At 36.5% G+C, this 18,710-nt stretch overlaps 1 protein-coding gene across 1 annotated transcript in view; it reads right to left on the reverse strand.

The window, feature by feature from the left end:
• The window catches only part of LOC145662927 (suppressor of lurcher protein 1-like), a 2,696,516-nt gene that overhangs the window by 19,350 nt on the left and 2,658,456 nt on the right, over window positions 1-18,710 (reverse strand). Inside the window, exon 13 of the mRNA XM_081728947.1 lies at window positions 18,439-18,689. Coding sequence (XP_081585073.1) covers window positions 18,439-18,689 — 251 coding nt within the window. The remainder of the gene's footprint in view (window positions 1-18,438; window positions 18,690-18,710) is intronic.

The raw sequence follows: 18,710 nt of genomic DNA on the forward strand, positions 1-18,710 counted from the left end.
TTACTTATTGACTTTTAGAAAAAGCAGCTACTTATTCTGAAATTCGCAATTCAGATATTGGAAAAGCGTTCAGCAAGACTAGATATTTGAAGTGATTTTTGTAAGATCAAAATGAATGTAGCAATGGAAAGCTTGTTATTTACATGCATTTATTTCATAAACTTACTTAGAAATCCAAACATTTTATTGAGACATTATTTTCGTAGACGTGAAAAGGCTTCTTCTTCTAAAAGCAAAATGCAGTATGACATAATAAGCGTTGGCGCGTGTATTGTCATATTTACCAATATAATAGGTGCTAACAGTGGTGACTGCTGAGGGAGGTCACTATTTTCATAACTATTTTCTAATTTCAAAAGCCTTGACTTCTGTCCCATACGCAATCCTAGATACAAGTGCTCTGTGATTTCGACTTGACCTATTTTCTAACCGCAAAAGCCTTAACTCTTGTCCCGTAGGCAATCCTACATACAAGTGCTCCCTGATTTGGACGAGAGCTCTTTTCTATTTTCTATTTGGGAAAGCCCTAATTTTTTTCCCGTAAGCAATCCTCGATACAAGTGCTATCTGATTTGAACGAGACCTATTTTCTAATCACGAAAGCCTTTTGTTCCGTAGGCAACCCTAGATACAAGTGCTCTCTGATTTGGACAAGAGCTATTTTCTATTTTCTATTTGGGAAAGCTTTAACTTTTTCCCCGTAAGCAATCCTAGATACAAGTGCTCTCTGATTTGAACGAGACTTATTTTCTAATCGCAAAAGCCTTTTGTCCCATAGGCAACCCTAGGTACGAGTGATCTATGATTTGAACGAGACCTATTTTCTATTTGCAAAAACCTTAAATCTTGTCCCATAGGCAATCCTAGGTACGAGTGATCCGATTTGGACGAGAACTATTTTGTATTTGGAAAAGCCTTACCTCTTATCCTTAGCAATCTTAGATTGAGTACTCTCTGATTTTGACGAGTCCTATTTTCTATTTGCAAAAACCTTAAATCTTGTCCCGGTAGGCAACCCTAGATACACGTGCTTTCGGATATGAAAATTTACATAATTCTCACGTTTCTATACAAACTCATCTAAATATAAATTTTATCTTTTGAAAATAGGCTGCCTTCTCTGTTAAAAGTCATATTCGCTACTTATAATTAGGAATTTTGCCAGAAATTTTAAGAGCAGTATATACATATTAAGGCGAATATCGCTATAGTCACTATCGGATTTGAATTTTGTTTGTTAATCCTTAAAAGATATTGATATTTCAGAGATTCCACAATATGTTCTGAAAAGCTATAAGAAAAAATAAAAAGCTTGCAAAATATAATATGCATTTATACATCATGCTATCAGTAGTGAATCAAAGCGTATTGTATATATAAATCAACGTAGTAATGGTTTTGTGCGATCGTAGTCGAAAGATTTTACGAGCTACTTACCACATTGATACATTGAGTTAGCAACAGAGGGAATAGTTGACTCTGGGGTGGAGTTTACTGGAAAAAGCAATAATAACAGAATTTTAGGTCTTAAAAGTGGCTCACGTTTTCCCACACCATTCTACTGATCATGGAAACGTAATGGTACGTTATGCATAACTTTGTTTCGGAGAGAATAATTTCTGTAGATTTTCACATAAAAAGCATTTAATTTCGTTCATTTCACAACTTAAGCTTTGAAAGCTCACTGTAAACTCCTGAACATTGATAATAGTAAATATGAAAATTGCTTTAGGTAGCTTGATAAAAATATCTGTTATATAGTCACGAAAACCAAAATAATTTATAGAGATGAAATTACCTGATAGGATATGAGCAATTTTGCCAATTCAATACGATATTATCTGCAAATGAATGATTTAAAACGAAAGACAATGAAGCTTGCTGCAAAATTTACACAGACTTATTTACATATAAAACTCGAGAGATTTTACTCAATGTTGTACATGAAATGCTGGAAATTATTACTTCAAGCTATTGTTTAATAAATATAGACTAGTATTTTTCGGTTATTAAGTTAGTATTTCATTTCATCTTTTTTGTTACTCTTGATACTTTACAACGAAAAATATGCATCTTAGATAATTGCAATGATTTCTGAAAGTCAAATAAGTATTAAACAAGGAAATGTAGGGATCAAGTAGCTACAGCCAAATAGACTAAAAGAAAATCCATGCAAGTCGAAAATTGTTGAAGCGGAAAAAAAACAACACCTTTTCAAAGTTGAAAAAAATTGCCAAAACCCGTATTACATAGAATTTTTCTAATACAAATATCGACAAACTCTCTCTCTTTTTTTTCAATCCTTGATTATTACATAACACTAGCGACTTACGCAGGAGCTGGATTCTCTAAATTCCAGACTTCCAGAAAGCCTTACTTTTCTGTTGATTCAGTCTAATTTTAATAATGATTTAGATTTTAATGTTTTCTAATTTTAAGCATTTTATTCTAATATTGAATTTGGACCCACCTAAAAGACTTTGTCCATCCCGAAATAAATTCTGCGTACATGCTTATTTTTACATTAATACTGTTGCAAACTGTGCAAAAATATTCAGTTATCTCAGTTTCACAATTTAAAATTTCGGCATCGTGTTTTCATCATTGTGGAGTTGTGTGCAATGTACACTCATAAGCAATTTAATTAAAGACATCTGGCTAGTAGTGTGTAACACCCTCCCCCAGCCCGTTTTGATAGAATCCACGTACTCACGGTACTCTCTTGATATGGTTTATATGGTTTAAATAAAAGTGATCGTGCATTGTTCTACTGAAAAATGTTGTCCGTAGTTGTCCAAAATAAGAGCGTCTGGAATTACCATGATATTTCATCACTATTAACATTACCCTTAATGACTAGCAGCCTAAATCGCGTATAGCCAATGGTAATGGCGCCGATCCTGGGGGCCCGAGCCCCCCGATGCTCATGTGGATCCCCATGTATTTTTACAAATATGCACTTTTTATGTGTACTTTTTATTGTTAACGTAATGTTATATGTATTTTTTATGAATATATAGACTAATATTTTGCATAATTTGAATTCAATTTGTTTTAAGATCATTATATGTGTCTTCTTACAGTCTTGTCCTCAACCAAATACAAGTACACCTTGTCTCAAAAAGGTTGAGCGCATTCTTTACTGGTGTTTTGAGGCAAAAATTTTCTAAGTCCAGCTTCGGGTATCTTCGGGAAAAAGTAAGCCAGGTTCGAACCTCCAAGACAGCCTTTGCAATCGGGAAAAAGTTTGCAGATGTGTTTTTCTTCTTTTAAATATAATAAGACTTGTTACCAAGTGTTTAAAAAAGCAACATTGATTGAAATACTTAAGGATACAATATTTCGAAACCTTTTTTTTTTTGTTAATGTCAGCACATGCTTGTTTGTCATTTAGCTCTCCATACGTAATGGAACATTTAAATACGTTAAAGAATCTTTCCATATATAAAAGAATGCTCAAAGTTAAGAAATAGAACATAATTATCGCCTGAGTACTAAAATGAAAGTCAAAGTAGAACAGAAACAGCGTTTGTAATGGATATGAATGTCATAATTATCTTGAGATCCGTTATACATCGCTAGAAGCATAGTTCTAGAAGTCATTGTGTTAGCTCATTGGTAAGCTGTCGGATTTCAAATCATAAGGTTGAGAGTTCGAATCCCGTCTAGGTTAGTCATTTTTTTAAAATTATATTTTCCGCAATGCATGAAAAATTATATAAAATAATTACATTAGAATACATAAGTTGTGTATATATAACATAATCATTGCAGAACATAGTAATTATTATGTTTAAAATATAACATCTGAGATAATTTTCACAGTAGACCGGTATTATATATAAGAATATAAATACAAGTTAAGAAACTCGTTCAATAGCAATATATAAATCATGTAGTGTATTTATTTGCAGCTATTTGTCATATAGAGGGTAATTCTCAACATTCATAATACAGAATGTCATTTATGTTCTTGAAAAGTTATTCGATGCATAAACAGAAGGTATAAACAGAGAATCCAAAGTCGGAACGCTCGCAAAAAAATTCATGAACCCCAAAGGTCACGTGAGCAGACTGGAATTGTCCTTATGAAGCATGCCACAGCAGAAAGTCTTTACATAGATTTTCAATTCAATTCCTGATATATACTTTTGCAATGTGGAAGTGGTGATGCCTTGAGTCGCCCTCTCTCGCTCGCTCGCTCGCTCACTCTCTATTTATACAGAATATAAAAGTGGATTTATGTGTGTATTTCAACATAATTCTGATATATCTAGAGCAATTTTAACTATATTTCTTACAGTCTGGAAAAAGAGTACTGTCGGGATACATATCAAAAATGCTAGAAACGGGTCGATATTAGTATCGAATCCATAGTTTCGTGGTCGCTTAGGTGAATAGTTCTACTTTCAATTCAAGTCCAATTAAGCTCCCATTAGCACCCAGGGTGGTTACGTAGCGACATAAAGATATCGAAATCCTTCGATATTAGAATCGAATCGTAAGTTTTCAGCGCCGCTAACAGTGCAGCATTTCCCATTAGTCCACATTAGTCCACATTTCACATTAGTCCCATTGCCTAATTATTATTATTATTATTATTATTATTATTATTATTATTATTATTATTATTATTATTATTATTATTATTATTTTATTTGTAGTAATAGTAGTATAATTGATGATAGAATAATTATTGTCTATGTATTGTCTAGGTAGGGCTACACACAAGATTTTGCTCGTTTTGGTTCGACTTGACTCTAATCCGAGTCGAGTTGGAAGATATTTTTCGCGCCGAGTCCAAGAGTAGACCTCAAAGATGTCTGTTTCGAGTCGAGTCGAGTTTCAAAGAAAAGTCGTTCGTGCCCATCCCTATTAATGAGAGCTTAATCGGAGTTAAGCGAAATTGAAAGTCTCACTATTTATCTAAGCGACCCCGAAAACTATGAATCTAATATCGATCATTTTCTAGCAATCTTTTATATGTATCCCCCTCCCATTCACCATAGGTAACCCGACAGCACTCTTTTCGAAACTATAAGAAATGTGGTTAAAATTACTCTAGGCCAGTGGTTCTCAATCTAATTCCTATCACGATTTCCTTTTATCACACGCTCTTGCCAGCGACCCACAACTTCCCACAACTTCTTGACCATATAATAGAACGATCATGCGACAAGTCTTTGCAACTTTTTTTTTTTTTTTTTTTTTTTTTTTTTGTAACGAAGACTTGGACAAGTTCTGCCTGATAAGGAGAGAAGAATATCCTGGTCTGGGGATTGCTGCTTTAAAAGTAATAATTCCATTTGCTATATCGTACTTGTGCGAAAGTGTGTTTTTTATGGTAAACATTAAAACAAAGATAAGAAATCGCTTATCAGTTGAAAATGGCTTGATAATGTTCGTCATGAAGATTGAACCGGACATTGCTGAACTAGTGAAATTACACCATGCTTAGGTGTCTCATTAGGTTTTAATTTTAATTGTATTTCAATGTGCAGGTTTTGTTGCATGTGTATTTTTCTAGTATTTCTATATACAGTTCTCATTAGTTTTATATCATACCTCTTTGATTTAAATTCAATTTTAAACAACTCTACTAACTAACTAACTCTATGGCCTATGGAACCCGGAGGTTCAATGCCGCGTTCACAAAAGCTCTACACTGACTTCTATCCTTAGCCAATTGGATCCAGTTTCTACTTTGTATTCGTATCTCAGCGAGATCCATCTTAATATTGTCCTTCCATCTGCGCCTAGGTCTTCCTAATGGTCGTTTTCCGATTGGTCTTCCAGTCAATATTTTGAAAGCGTTTCTACTTTCTTCCATTCTAGCTACATGACCTGCCCACCTAAGCCTTCTAGATTTGACGACCCTAACAATGTTGGGTAAACCGTATAAATTATGTAGTTCCTCGTTATGAAGTTTCCGCCATTCCCCATTCCCGTTCCTCTTGGGTCCGAATATTCGTCTAAGGATCTTGTTCTCAAATACTTTAAGTCTATGTTCTTCCCTCAAAGTAAGCGACCATGTTTCGCAACCATACAGAACAACAGGCATGATTATCGTTTTGTATATTTTAAGCTTCAAATTTCTCGACAGAATTCGCGACGACAAGAGACTTTCAACCGAATAGTAACACGAATTCTACACCCTTTGAAAATGTTCAGTAGACTTATTTTTTATTGTTCTTTACAGTGTGTATAAAAAATAAAAGTATGCCTATCAGAACAAAATTAAAAATAATATTTAAAAATAATTTCTGGTATTAGATTCTAACTATATTTATCTCTTCCGCCTATCTTCGCGATCCCCTAGGGGCCGCGACTCCCAGGTTGAGAAACCCTGCTCTAAACATACATGAGTTATGTTGGAACATACATACATACACTTTTATGTGTATAAATGCAGATAAGAGAGAGTTGAGAGAGAGCGATTAAGGAATTACCGCTCTCAATCTCTTCACTTTACTTTTGCGATTCGCGAATTTCTTACGTGACAGTTTGGGGCTAGCTAGTTTTTTGTCTTTGACCACGATCCGATTTTCGATATGCTCTACCTAAATGCTGTAATGCGAATATTGATAAGTTATCTGCGATGAAAGTAGCTGCAAATAAATACATTACATAACTTATTTATTGCTATTACACGATTTTTTAAATTTGTATTCAATATTCACACATAACACACCGACGTTCTGTCAATACCTCAGATGTTATATTTTAAAGATAAGAATTACATATGTCGTGAAATGATATGAATATATATATTCAACTGATATATACAACTGATGATATGAATATATACATTCAACTGATATATACAACTGATGAATTGTAATGTAACTATTTTACATAATTTTCATGCATTGAGGAAAAGTAGAATATCATAAAAGAATTTCACCTGAACGGGTATCGAAGTCACGATTTAAACGCTCGGTGGTGTACCACTGAGCTAACATGACCGCTTTTCGGAAGCTTCTTCTGAAATATAACTGAGCTCATACGTAAATGCTCTTTTCCGTATGGAAATCACAATGACGAAACGAGAGTGTGAATACATAGTCTCGAAATATTGTATCATTAAGTATTTCAATGTGACTTTTTTCTACACTTAATACCATTTCAACATGTCTTATTATATTTAACAGAAGGAAAAACATATCTGTACATCGTTTCCCGATTACTAAGGTTGGCTTTGGAGGTTCGAACCAGCAGCTTTAGTTTACTGTTTTCCCAAGATACTTGAAGTTGGACTTCGAAAGAGTTTGTCTCAAAACAGCTATCATCATATCGCTCAATCTGTTTGGTATATGGTATATGTTTTTATACGCGTAAAGTCAGTATAACAATTCATTCTTTAAACAGCTTTTCGTATGTATTAATATTCCTTTATAAAAACTGTTTTTGATATTATTATTACGGCGCTCCATTTTCAGATTTCTTTCGCGAGTCGTTGACCAAGTCGTTCCCCACCAGCGTTGCCAGACTCACAGCTCGGAATTATTCCAAAACCTGATCGAACTTATGCTAGATTCGGTCAAATTATGCTAGATCCTCATAATTACTAATTCAGGAGTTTAAAAAAACGAAGTTGAGATACGATAACGTAACTTAAAATACACAGAGAGCAAGAATGCATGGATAGAACTCAATACTTCACGCACCAAAATTTTAACTCAACTAAATTAATGCAGTCGTTGCCAGACTCAATGGCGTATATATCGTATAAATGAATGCAAAGTTTTTGTTTACATATTTTGAAAGAAAATTACTTCGCAGCATAAGGGGAGTTGGGAATCGTCTGCTGGGGGAGGGGCGGCAGATTTTTGGTCGGTCTCGGAGCTGTCATTTCAGGAATAAATATGATCATGAAGTCAGAAATAAAGATAGTGAAGTTGTCCAAAAGTTGGGGGGAGAATGGCCCCCATAGCTCCGCCCATGCCTCGGAGTTAAAGGATTAGAAAACCCTGGGTGGAGCCACAAAAAAGCCCAAAGACGTTTCGAACTTACTTCGGAAAATAAGACTGCCTGTATGGTTTACCGACTGTATGAATCAATGGAAGAGGATACATTTCTGCCGTTCTTTTTCTTTCCACGACCAACTTCTTTCTCATCTCCAGGTTTTACGGCTTTTTGATAAACTTGCTGAAATTGTGCTAGATTTGGGCAGGATGCTAAAAGCAAGCTGCTAGATGCTAGAGAAATGCAAATTATGCTAGATCTAGCATCATTATGCTAGATCTGGCAACGCTGTTTCCCACAGTAGGCGTGTCGTGCAAGTAACCAATCACACGTCAGGTACTATCTTTTACCTATTGCTTCCTTCTCACAGCTCGGAACATTGGTAACTATGGATAGACGTACAGCAGTAATTACTTTATGGGAGTTGGAAGGTTATTCTGCAACTGCAGCTAGCAGGCGAGTAGGTGTCCCGGCCTCTACAGGAAGGCGATGGATTCGGAAATATGGTGCTACAGGTCAGACTGATAATTTACGATCTCCTGGTCGTCCGCATGTGTCAACCGAAGCCCAAGATGCGAGATTAGTAAACGAAGCCCGGTTAGACCCACTAAGGACGTCTAGACAGCTAAGGGAAGTTTCTCTCTATCCTGGTAGTAAGCATACAGCTCTGCGAAGGTTTCGTCATGCTGGGTTATGTGGCCGTGTTGCTGCCGTGAAGGAAAAACTCTCAGACGACCACAAAATTTACCGTCTCGCGTTTGCACAGGTGAATGTGGGTCTCAATTGGGAAAACGTAGTTTTCTCAGATGAATCCATATTCACAACATCAAAGGAGGGACGCCGTTTTGTGTATCGTCCGAGAGGCACCCGATATGACCATGGATATGTGGCTGATTGCAATCGCAGTGGCCATGTATCTATTTTATGTTGGGGTTGGATTTCCAGTCGCGGAGCAGGACAGTTTCATAGAATTGAAGGACATCTGGACAATGCTCAGTACTTAGACATTATCAGTAATATCATGGTGCTATCTGTACGAGTATTTCAGCCTGATGGTGTAATTCAGTTCCAGCAATACCAGTCGCCAATACATACTTCCCGTGTGATTCAGGAATGGTTCGCAGGGCACCCTGAGATTGATTTAATCGACTGGCCGCTCGTGGAGCAGACCTCAATCTCATGGAAAATATGTGGGCAGAAGTGAAGCGTATTCTAAGGGAAAGTTGGCCTGAGGCAGATCCACCAAGAACTCAGGATGACCTGTGACATCTTGTTTCCGAAGCATGGCTGGAGGTAGGGAAAGGAGATAGATTTGTCACCCATGTAATAGATTCCATGCCCAGAAGAATGGAGCGTGTAATAAATTCAGAAGGGTCTTGGACACAATATTAATGTCCCCGCCTTAACTACCGAAAACAGCCCTTTTCAGGGCTACCTAAACGCTTCTGAAAATATTTCTAGAAGTAAACCACTCCTTGTATCCGATTTCTGTGCAATCCTACTAACAAAAGAATGATAATTAGCTATAGGCTTTGAACTCAAGACCTCTTTATTGGCAAGTCCGTACTCTACCAGTGAGCTAACATGAACACGCAAACCCAACCTGAACAAAAACACGACTTTCTATTTCTGGTATTCGATGACAATGATGCTCATATACTTGGCAAATGTTGTATTCAACTTGGGATATTCCGCAACACACACACACACACACACATAAACAAAGCGAAAGAGAGAGAGAGAGAGAGATGAATATACAAAAGCATATTCAACGTATTCGAATGAGACTCTAAGTAACGACATTCCGTTCTAAAGAGAGTTTGTGTTTCTTCCCGTGACGTTAAGGGGATCGGGAAAAGTTATGTGTCTTGAAGCAGGATACGACTTTGGATACTCTGTTTATACACTTTGTATATCCGAAGGAATATATTGTATTTCACGAATGTAAATGACATGCTGTAATGAGAATATTGAGAAGTTACATCTGTATGACAAATAGATGCAAATAAATACACTACATAACTTATTTATTGCTATTAAATGATTTTCCTAACTTGTATTTACATCCTTATATATAATACCGACCTACTGTGAAAATTATCTCAGATGTTATATTTTAAACATAATAATTACTATGTTCTGCAATGATTATGTTATATATACACAACTTATGTATTGTAATGTAATTATTTTATATAATTTTTCATGCATTGCAGAAAATATAATTTAAAAAAATGATTAACCTAGACGGGATTCGAACTCTCAACCTTATGATTTGAAATCCGACAGCTTACCAATGAGCTAACACAATGACTTCTAGAGCTATGCTTCTAGCGATGTATAACGGATCTCAAGATAATTATGACATTCATATCCATTACAAACGCTGTTTCTGTTCTACTTTGACTTTCATTTTAGTACTCAGGCGATAATTATGTTCTATTTCTTAACTTTGAGCATTCTTTTATATATGGAAAGATTCTTTAACGTATTTAAATGTTCCATTACGTATGGAGAGCTAAATGACAAACAACCATGTGCTGACATTAAAAAAAAAAAAAAAAAAACAGGTTTCGAAATATTGTATCCTTAAGTATTTCAATCAATGTTGCTTTTTTAAACACTTGGTAACAAGTCTTATTATATTTAAAAGAAGAAAAACACATCTGCAAACTTTTTCCCGATTGCAAAGGCTGTCTTGGAGGTTCGAACCTGGCTTACTTTTTCCCGAAGATACCCGAAGCTGGACTTAAAAATTTTTTGCCTCAAAACACCAATAAAGAATGCGCTCAACCTTTTTGAGACAAGGTGTACATATCTGAATGCTCCCCCTCAAAGTTACAGAGAAATTGGCACTCTTGCACAACGGCACTCTATATCATCACACATGTCGCTATAACACTCGACAATACACGCTGGCAGATTGCGTTTATCACAATAATGTATAACGCGCATCAAAGTAGGACAGGTTGAAAGGATACAAAGTCTGCACTTCACATCCAAATGATGATGTTCACATGGGACGTTTGATATAATGGCTCAATTAAAGTCGACAAGAAGATATACATAGGGCGGTAGTAGCTTAGTCGTATAGCTCTCAACTTTGGTTCGATCCCAATTCACTCCAAGTGGGCATTGTGGTGGTCAAATACTGTGTGCGTTTGATCGGAGTTCTCCCATTTTTTTTATATTCCACCAATCGCCATTATTATCCATGTCATCAATAACGCCTCCTGTAGCTTCGATACATAATTGTGGAACATTAATTTAAAAAAGAAACAATGGTATGCACGTCGCCAGTGCAACACTGAATTGACACCGTTCAACTGTTGACGTAGGCAAATCGACATACGTTATTGTGTTTCAGATTGGAGCTAACGTTGCGGAAGATACTTTATGGCCCGTTACTGCGATGTGAACAAGACATATGTCATCCTTTCGCGTCATTACATTCAATGGTTTACTGAATGATTGTAGTTAAACACGGTCCCTTTTTTGTCATTGTTTCCACATCACTATCGTGGTGGCACGCCCTATATGCACACTTAAAGTTCGAAGTACGATAAATCGTCTTCCCCTACGTCGATCAACTACGTTTATTCAAACGCAGACGTCTGTTTACGAGATCCGAAAATAAAGTAATGAGAATTTTTTTCAGCTGATGCTGGCAAGCCTGCAGACTGAAACCGCCGCCAGCGTGTGACATTGATTCTGCTCCACTAGCACAACACGGGGTATTCACAAAATATTATTGTGGAGTTAGAGGTTGAAGAGTGCGGTCGTGTAAATGAAATGAAATGTTTAAGTTTTACGTCCCACGGTTATGCCGGTTAGGCTAAAGGAGACGGTGATTATGAGAAATGAATGAAATGGTGGAATGAAGAAAGTGGTAGGAAACGGATGAACCCCGAGGAAACCCACGAGCACGGTGTTTGTCCAGCACAAAGTCACACGGCGCGAGCTGGGATCGAACCAGGACCCCAAGCACCGGAGGTAAACGCTCTACCACTGAGCCACCGCGCCCCCGAGTGCGGTCGTGTGTTGGACCCCCGTCACAACAATTGAACAGCGCTACGCAATCTCCTTCTGTGTGAAACTTAGTGAAACTGCCGCAGTAGCGTACCGGAAGTTTCAGCAGGCCTTTGGAAATGAAGTGTTATCAATGGCAGAGGTGTATCGTTGGCACAAAATGTTTGCGGAAGCCAGAACAAAAATCGAAGATGAACACCGCAGTGGGCGACCCACAACAACACCAACGGAAGAGAACACAGACAGGGTAAGGGAACTTGTGCGAGCAGATAGACGATTAATCTTGAAAATGATTGCGAACATGAATCGAGAAATAGTGCGTCTGATATTAACTGAAAATTTGGGAATGCGAAAAGTGTGTGCCAAACTGGTTCCGAAAAATCTCACACAGCAACAAAAAGATGACCGGAGGACTCTGGCGGCTGATTTGTTGGACCAAGTGGAATCTAACCCGGATTTACTGAACAGAATTATCACTGGTGATGAAAGTTGGTGTTTTCAATATGACCCCGAAACGAAACGTCAAGGTATGCAATGGTGTTCGGAAGATTTGCCACTACCAAAGAAAGCCCTCATGTCGAAGTCCAAGATGAAATGCATGCTTGTGTGCTTTTTTTGACTCTAGGTGAATTGTCCATAAAGAGTGGGTACCTCTAGGGCAGACAGTAAATCAATATTTCTACATAGAAATTCTCGAAAGACTTCGAAAACACCTCCGTTGTGTTTTCCAGAGATTGCTGACACCTGAATCTTCCATTACGATAATGCACCAGCCCATACTGCATTGTCTGTTCGTCAGTATTTGGCATCAAAATCCATTACAGTGCTACCACACCCTCCTTATTCACCGGACATTGCCCCGTGTGATATTTTCTGTTCCCAAAGGTGAAAGCACTTCTTAAAGGACACCATTTTGAAGCAGAAACAGATACTCAAACAGCTGTAATACGGGCTTTGGCAGGCATCCCAAAAGATGATTTCCAGAGATGCTACCAACAATGGAAACGACGATGGAATAAGTGTGTGCAGACACAAGGGGAGTACTTTGAAGGTGATCTCATTGTGGTTGGTTAAAAATGTAAGTAAAGTTTGTTTTAAATAATTTTCATTACTTTATTGTCAGCCCTCGTATGTCTCTTCTGTCTTTGACATCGACGAGCGGTATATTGACGCTTGTTCACTCTCTACTACATGATGGCTGCGTGAACTTTACCCTCCTGTGTTATTATTACCAATACTAAACTAAAGCGATGCCATTACTAGACTCATGCATGAGCCATGCCGCTGAAATTTAACCGTTCGTAGTCATATCGTGAGGTGCAAAGTATGTAGTACATGAGTTTCAACGCGTTCCTGTCATTCTTCCTTGCCGTTATAATTTTTACAAGCAGCAGTGCATTCTCTTGTGTTGAAAGATCTTTTAAACAATGCGTGTGAGTGTGTGTACAATAGATCTCCTTGAGCTTCAATTGTATATGAATTTTATATCATATAAAACTATTGAATACGATTCGATGAAACAAGCAAAATTGTACACTAGTACAAGTTGGGTATAGCAGTACAATACATAATATAATACGATTTTTATTTTTTTCAAGAAAAGTTGACCAAAACCATAATGCTCCTTAAAATAGGACCTATACTCCTTCATTCAATAGCTGGACATAAAGTTAATTATATCCAATTTGGTACTCTCTGTTATAAATTCAAGGAGTAACACTTTAAACGAAATACTAACTATTTGCCAAGTATGTTTAGTTCTGACATCTAGAAACATAAATGTAATAATGACGAGTAAAAGAAAGAAAAAACAGAATTAGATTGTGATTTTAAAACATCTCTAAGGGGTTATCCTTTTTTTAAAGAAAAAAAAACAATTTCGTAACGTTAATAAGAGAAAACTATATCAAAATTTACGTTTCACAGGAGTCTAACAACTATTACATCATATCCATTACAGGGCTGGATTAACCCAGCTGGAGGCCCGGTACTATACATATACCAGATTGACTTGATCCCTAGTCTTCCGTTGCAAGCGCTGCTATCGACTGAAGGAACTCCACTCACTTTCTCTTGCTTAGCAACAGCTGAACCCTTATTGGCTCAACATGAGGGTGTGTGAGGGTGTGAGCTTTAGTTCGCATTTTTGCCACAGCTCAAGACATTTTGGCAGCACAATAGAAAAAAAATATGTGGCCCCCGCTGACTTCACCTAATACATTTCTGTGAAAGTACAGCAGGGAGGTTAGAGGAGTATGTTTCATATTTTTGGTTATATTTTATTTTATGATGATAATTATAGCTCCATGATTCATTTTAGATAGCCAGTTGAGATTTTGATCATAGTGGAAGTCTGGGGCTATAGCCTCCCTAAGCCCCCCCTTAATCCAGCCCTCATTCAGTGGCAGCTCTAGACACCTAAAGAGGGAAGTTAGGCAAAACCAACTTCCAGGTTTGGGCCTCCAATCATATTTTACTTTGAAGACATTACTTAAATTCCGATGAAAGCAGTTCAGCCCCGTTTTTCAGCAAATGGAAAAGCAAATAGGTATATTTATTATAGTAAGAATATAATATGTGCACTATACAAGTATATGTGTTTGAGAATCCTAACGTACTCACGTAACAATTTTTATGGAGGCAGTTTGGTTACGGGCATATAATTTCAGGTACTCAGCAACTACCTCTAAAAATTGTTTCGGAAGTACCGCAGCATACTGAAACATGGACATTTGGATAGGGCACATACAAATTCCTAAGTGAAGTCTTGACCCGAGTACGGTAGGGTCCATAGTATTAGAGCTATGGACCTTTAAATTTCATTTTTCCATATTTTCGGCAGCCTATAACTCCGAAAGGAAGCATTTGTGCACCTAGATTGGTCCATACTTTTCCATCTTACCTTGGAGTTAGGAATCACCTCCCAAACGTTATCGGCGTTGTTTTGAAACACCCTTTGTGATTCAATAAGAACGTGCCAGGCCTATATCGCAGCTTATACTGCACGTAGAGCCTTCAAAAAAAATGCATTACCAAATCGTAAGTGTAGAATGCAATAAAAAATTGTAGCGAGACCAGTGGCGTCTCGTGAATACCTCCAACGGAGGGCAACTTCAAAATTTGCAATGGAAAATTGTATAACAGTTGGAATCGTTCGAAAGGACCTTAAATGTCATGCAACTTTTAGAAGACAAACTTTGTCATATCCTTTCCCATTTAGCCGCTAGAGGCGTTGTTGCAGACTTGTATATGACTACCCGTAGCATTCCTCGGAGGACGTCGAGATTAAACACCTTGGCATATTTCTTCCTCGTTGGCAGCAACACGGTCGCATTACTAGGTGAAATTCAGATGGTACAAGGGTGTTTCCTCTCGATGTTTCTCCAATTGTGCGCTTGTTTCAATGGAGGCACAGCCAACCCCTGTTTCCATGTTAAATTTTGCAGATGACCCCCTTTTGAGATATTCACGATACGCCACTGGTGTCACTACTATTTTTATTGCATTCTACACATACGATTTGATAGTTCAATTGTTTGTTTGACGGCTCTATGTGCATTATTAGCTGAGATAAAGGAATGCTACGGGTAGTCAGATACAAGTCTGCAACAACGCCTCTAGCGGCTAAATGGGAAAGGATATGACAAAGTTTGTCCTCTAAAAGTTGCATGACATTTAAGGTCCTTTCGAACGATTCCAACTGTTATACCACTTTCCATTGCAAATTTTGAAGTTGCCCTCCGTTGGAGATATTCACGAGGCGCCACTGGTCTCGCTACAATTTTTTATTGCATTCTACACATACGATTTGGTAATGCATTTTTTTTTTTTTTTTTTTTTTGTTTGAAGGCTCTACGTGCAGTATTAGCTGCGATATAGGCCTGGTACGTTCTTATTGAATCACCCGGTATATATATATATATATATTACTATAATAAAACACCTATATACAAAAAATTCCTGAAAGGATGTGTCTGAGCACTTGAATTCCCCTTGATGAAATTCTGCATTCGTCACTGGATGTCAGGTACAAATGTTATAGGAAATATAACGAGGAATTTATCATTGCGTTATCATATATCCAATATATATTCTACACGCATAATTATTTTATTTAGTTTTACATATTTTACTTCGTACAAAGAATACAAGCTATTTAGGAAGTGAAAAATAATTGATGCTCCAACTACGTCACCAATTTGAATTTGTCTATCGATCCTATAAAAATAATTTGGTTACATATTCGGTAATATACACATATACAGTATTTACATTGCCTTAGATAAGGATATAACAACTAAGTAATGATTGAAAAGTGAGTTACCATAATTGTTACAAATTATGTTTTTAACTTGTAAAATCGGAACACGAAAACATTTTCGTTAATTCAAGTATACATTCGATTTCAAACATTTCTAAATCAAATGAGATTTCATTTGAGTATTCATTTCAGAACTAATGAGTAAACCTATTTTTAACGTAGAATCTGAATAACACGTGCTTCTACTAGGAATCGAAACCTGGCATTCCTGCGGAAGATTCGTTTGCTAACCATATGTCCGCGAGAAATTTCCAAAATACGCGTGAAATTCCACAAATCCAGAGCAGATTAAATTAATTGAGACCCGAAATCCTTTTTAGTTTCGAGCGACAAAGAAAGAGAAGAAAGTATGGTGATGAAAAAAAAAATGAATTCAAGATTTCAACGGATTTATACGTTTCGTAGCCCATACATACGGAAAACATTATTTTCCGACATCTGTCCATCTGTTTGTGCGTTAGTTCTCATATACAACCGTTTAACCTATTGAAATCAAACTTTAAACTTAGATTTTTATATGATTTTTCAGAGGAGTTTTTCTAAAAATAAGGATAATTTCCTGAAGGGTGAGGAACAAAATTTACAATTTTCTCAAAAACGACTCCAACAATTTTGTTTATATCTCAAATAAATGTTTCAATGACAGCCCCATACAGTGATATAAGTTGTTTCTCTAGGAAAACCAACAAGCGATAGTTTACTTTTGGAGGGAACTTTTTTGGACAATTTGTTCGAAAACAATTCAAGCGAGTTTGTTTATATTTCATAAATAATGTGATAGTATGTCATAACTCATTTGTCCTGAAAAAATATACGAGGGGCAGTTTATTGTTGGGCATGAGCTTTTTGGACGAATTTTTCAAAAATAACGCTGGTGAATTAGTCAATGTTTCATAAATAAATATTTCTTTAATAACTATAATGTTGCATAAATTACGCCGAATAAATTCACAAAGGATTGCTTATTTTTTAACATGAGATTTTCGGACGATTTTGTACAAAATGACTCACATGAATTTGTTCATATTTCATTTATAAATGTATTTCAGTAATATTATTATAATATTGAATAAATAACTTTCATGAGAATATCCACAAATAGTCGTTTACTCTCGTCTGAAGAACATAGACTGAAAGTATTTGAGAACAAGATCCTGAGACGAATATTCGGACCCAAGAGGAACGGGAATGGAGAATGGTGGAAACTTCATAATAACGAGAAACTTCATAATGTATACGGTTTACCAAACATTGTTAGGATCATCAAGTCTAGGAGCAACTAAGGTGGGCAGGTCATGCAGCCAGGATGGAAGAAAGTAGAAACGCTTTCAAAGTCTTGACTGGAAGACCAAACAAGAAACGACCATTAGAAGACCTAGGCGATGATGGGAGGACAATATTAAGATGGATCTCGCAGAAATAAAAATACACTCGTAAAGACAGAAGTCAATGGAGAGCATTTATGAACGTGGTGTTGAACCTCCGGGTTCCATAGGCCATAGAGTTAGCTTTATAATTAGTCTTTTACTTTCGGAATTATTTTACAGTTTCGTGAAATACGACTTCTGCGGTTTATTTTTCTATTTTGTACACAAATATTTCATAAATAGTCTTAAAATATGGAATAAGTCACTTTCTTAGGTCTAAATCTACAAGGAATAGTTAACGTTTGTAGGTTATTTTGTTTTATGAAATTTTCCGAAAACTTCCTACAATTTGTTCATCTTTAACAGGAAAATGTTTCATTAATAACTGCAGTGCAACATGATTTATTTTAAGGAGTTGAGGCAGGAAAGTTGTGTGTGGTGGATCATTCCTTTTACTCTAATTTCCATCTTTAAATTTTATAGTTACGTTGAAACATCCTACAAAGTCAAATAGACAAAAAGCAAAGTAATCATAGATAGCGACCTTAGATAATATTTCAAAAATAGTTTGACAATTAGATCTGTAATTGAACGATAGTTTTGGTGACCTGTACAAAATTTCCTATAAAAAAAGGTGCTATTAGTAAATGATCGGTGTTAGTTAACTGTTGCTTAAATTATGTTGGTTATTTTTAAACCACTAATAAAACACTGTAGATATTTGTTCAGCAGCGTAGGCCACCAATGAGCTCTTACCTTCTAATCTAGGCGATTCATTAGTTTGTATTGGTTTGATAGTATAGGCGTCGACATCATCCACAAACTGGTAGGTCGCCTGGAACCCTGTACCATCTAGTCGATCATTGGACTTGAAAGTAACTCGAAAAAATTTTCTATCGGACACAATTTCAAATTCTTTCTGTTGGCCACAGTAACGTGAATATTTTCGATCCGTAGTCATGAAGTTAGAAAATTCAACATAGTCGCTAGCAGATATAGCTTGACATCTGAAAAAATAAGCAGAAAAG

The sequence above is a fragment of the Thermobia domestica genome, chromosome 10, assembly GCF_964235325.1.
Source record: "Thermobia domestica chromosome 10, izTheDome1.hap1.1, whole genome shotgun sequence".
Classification (NCBI taxonomy): Eukaryota; Metazoa; Arthropoda; class Insecta; order Zygentoma; family Lepismatidae; genus Thermobia; species Thermobia domestica.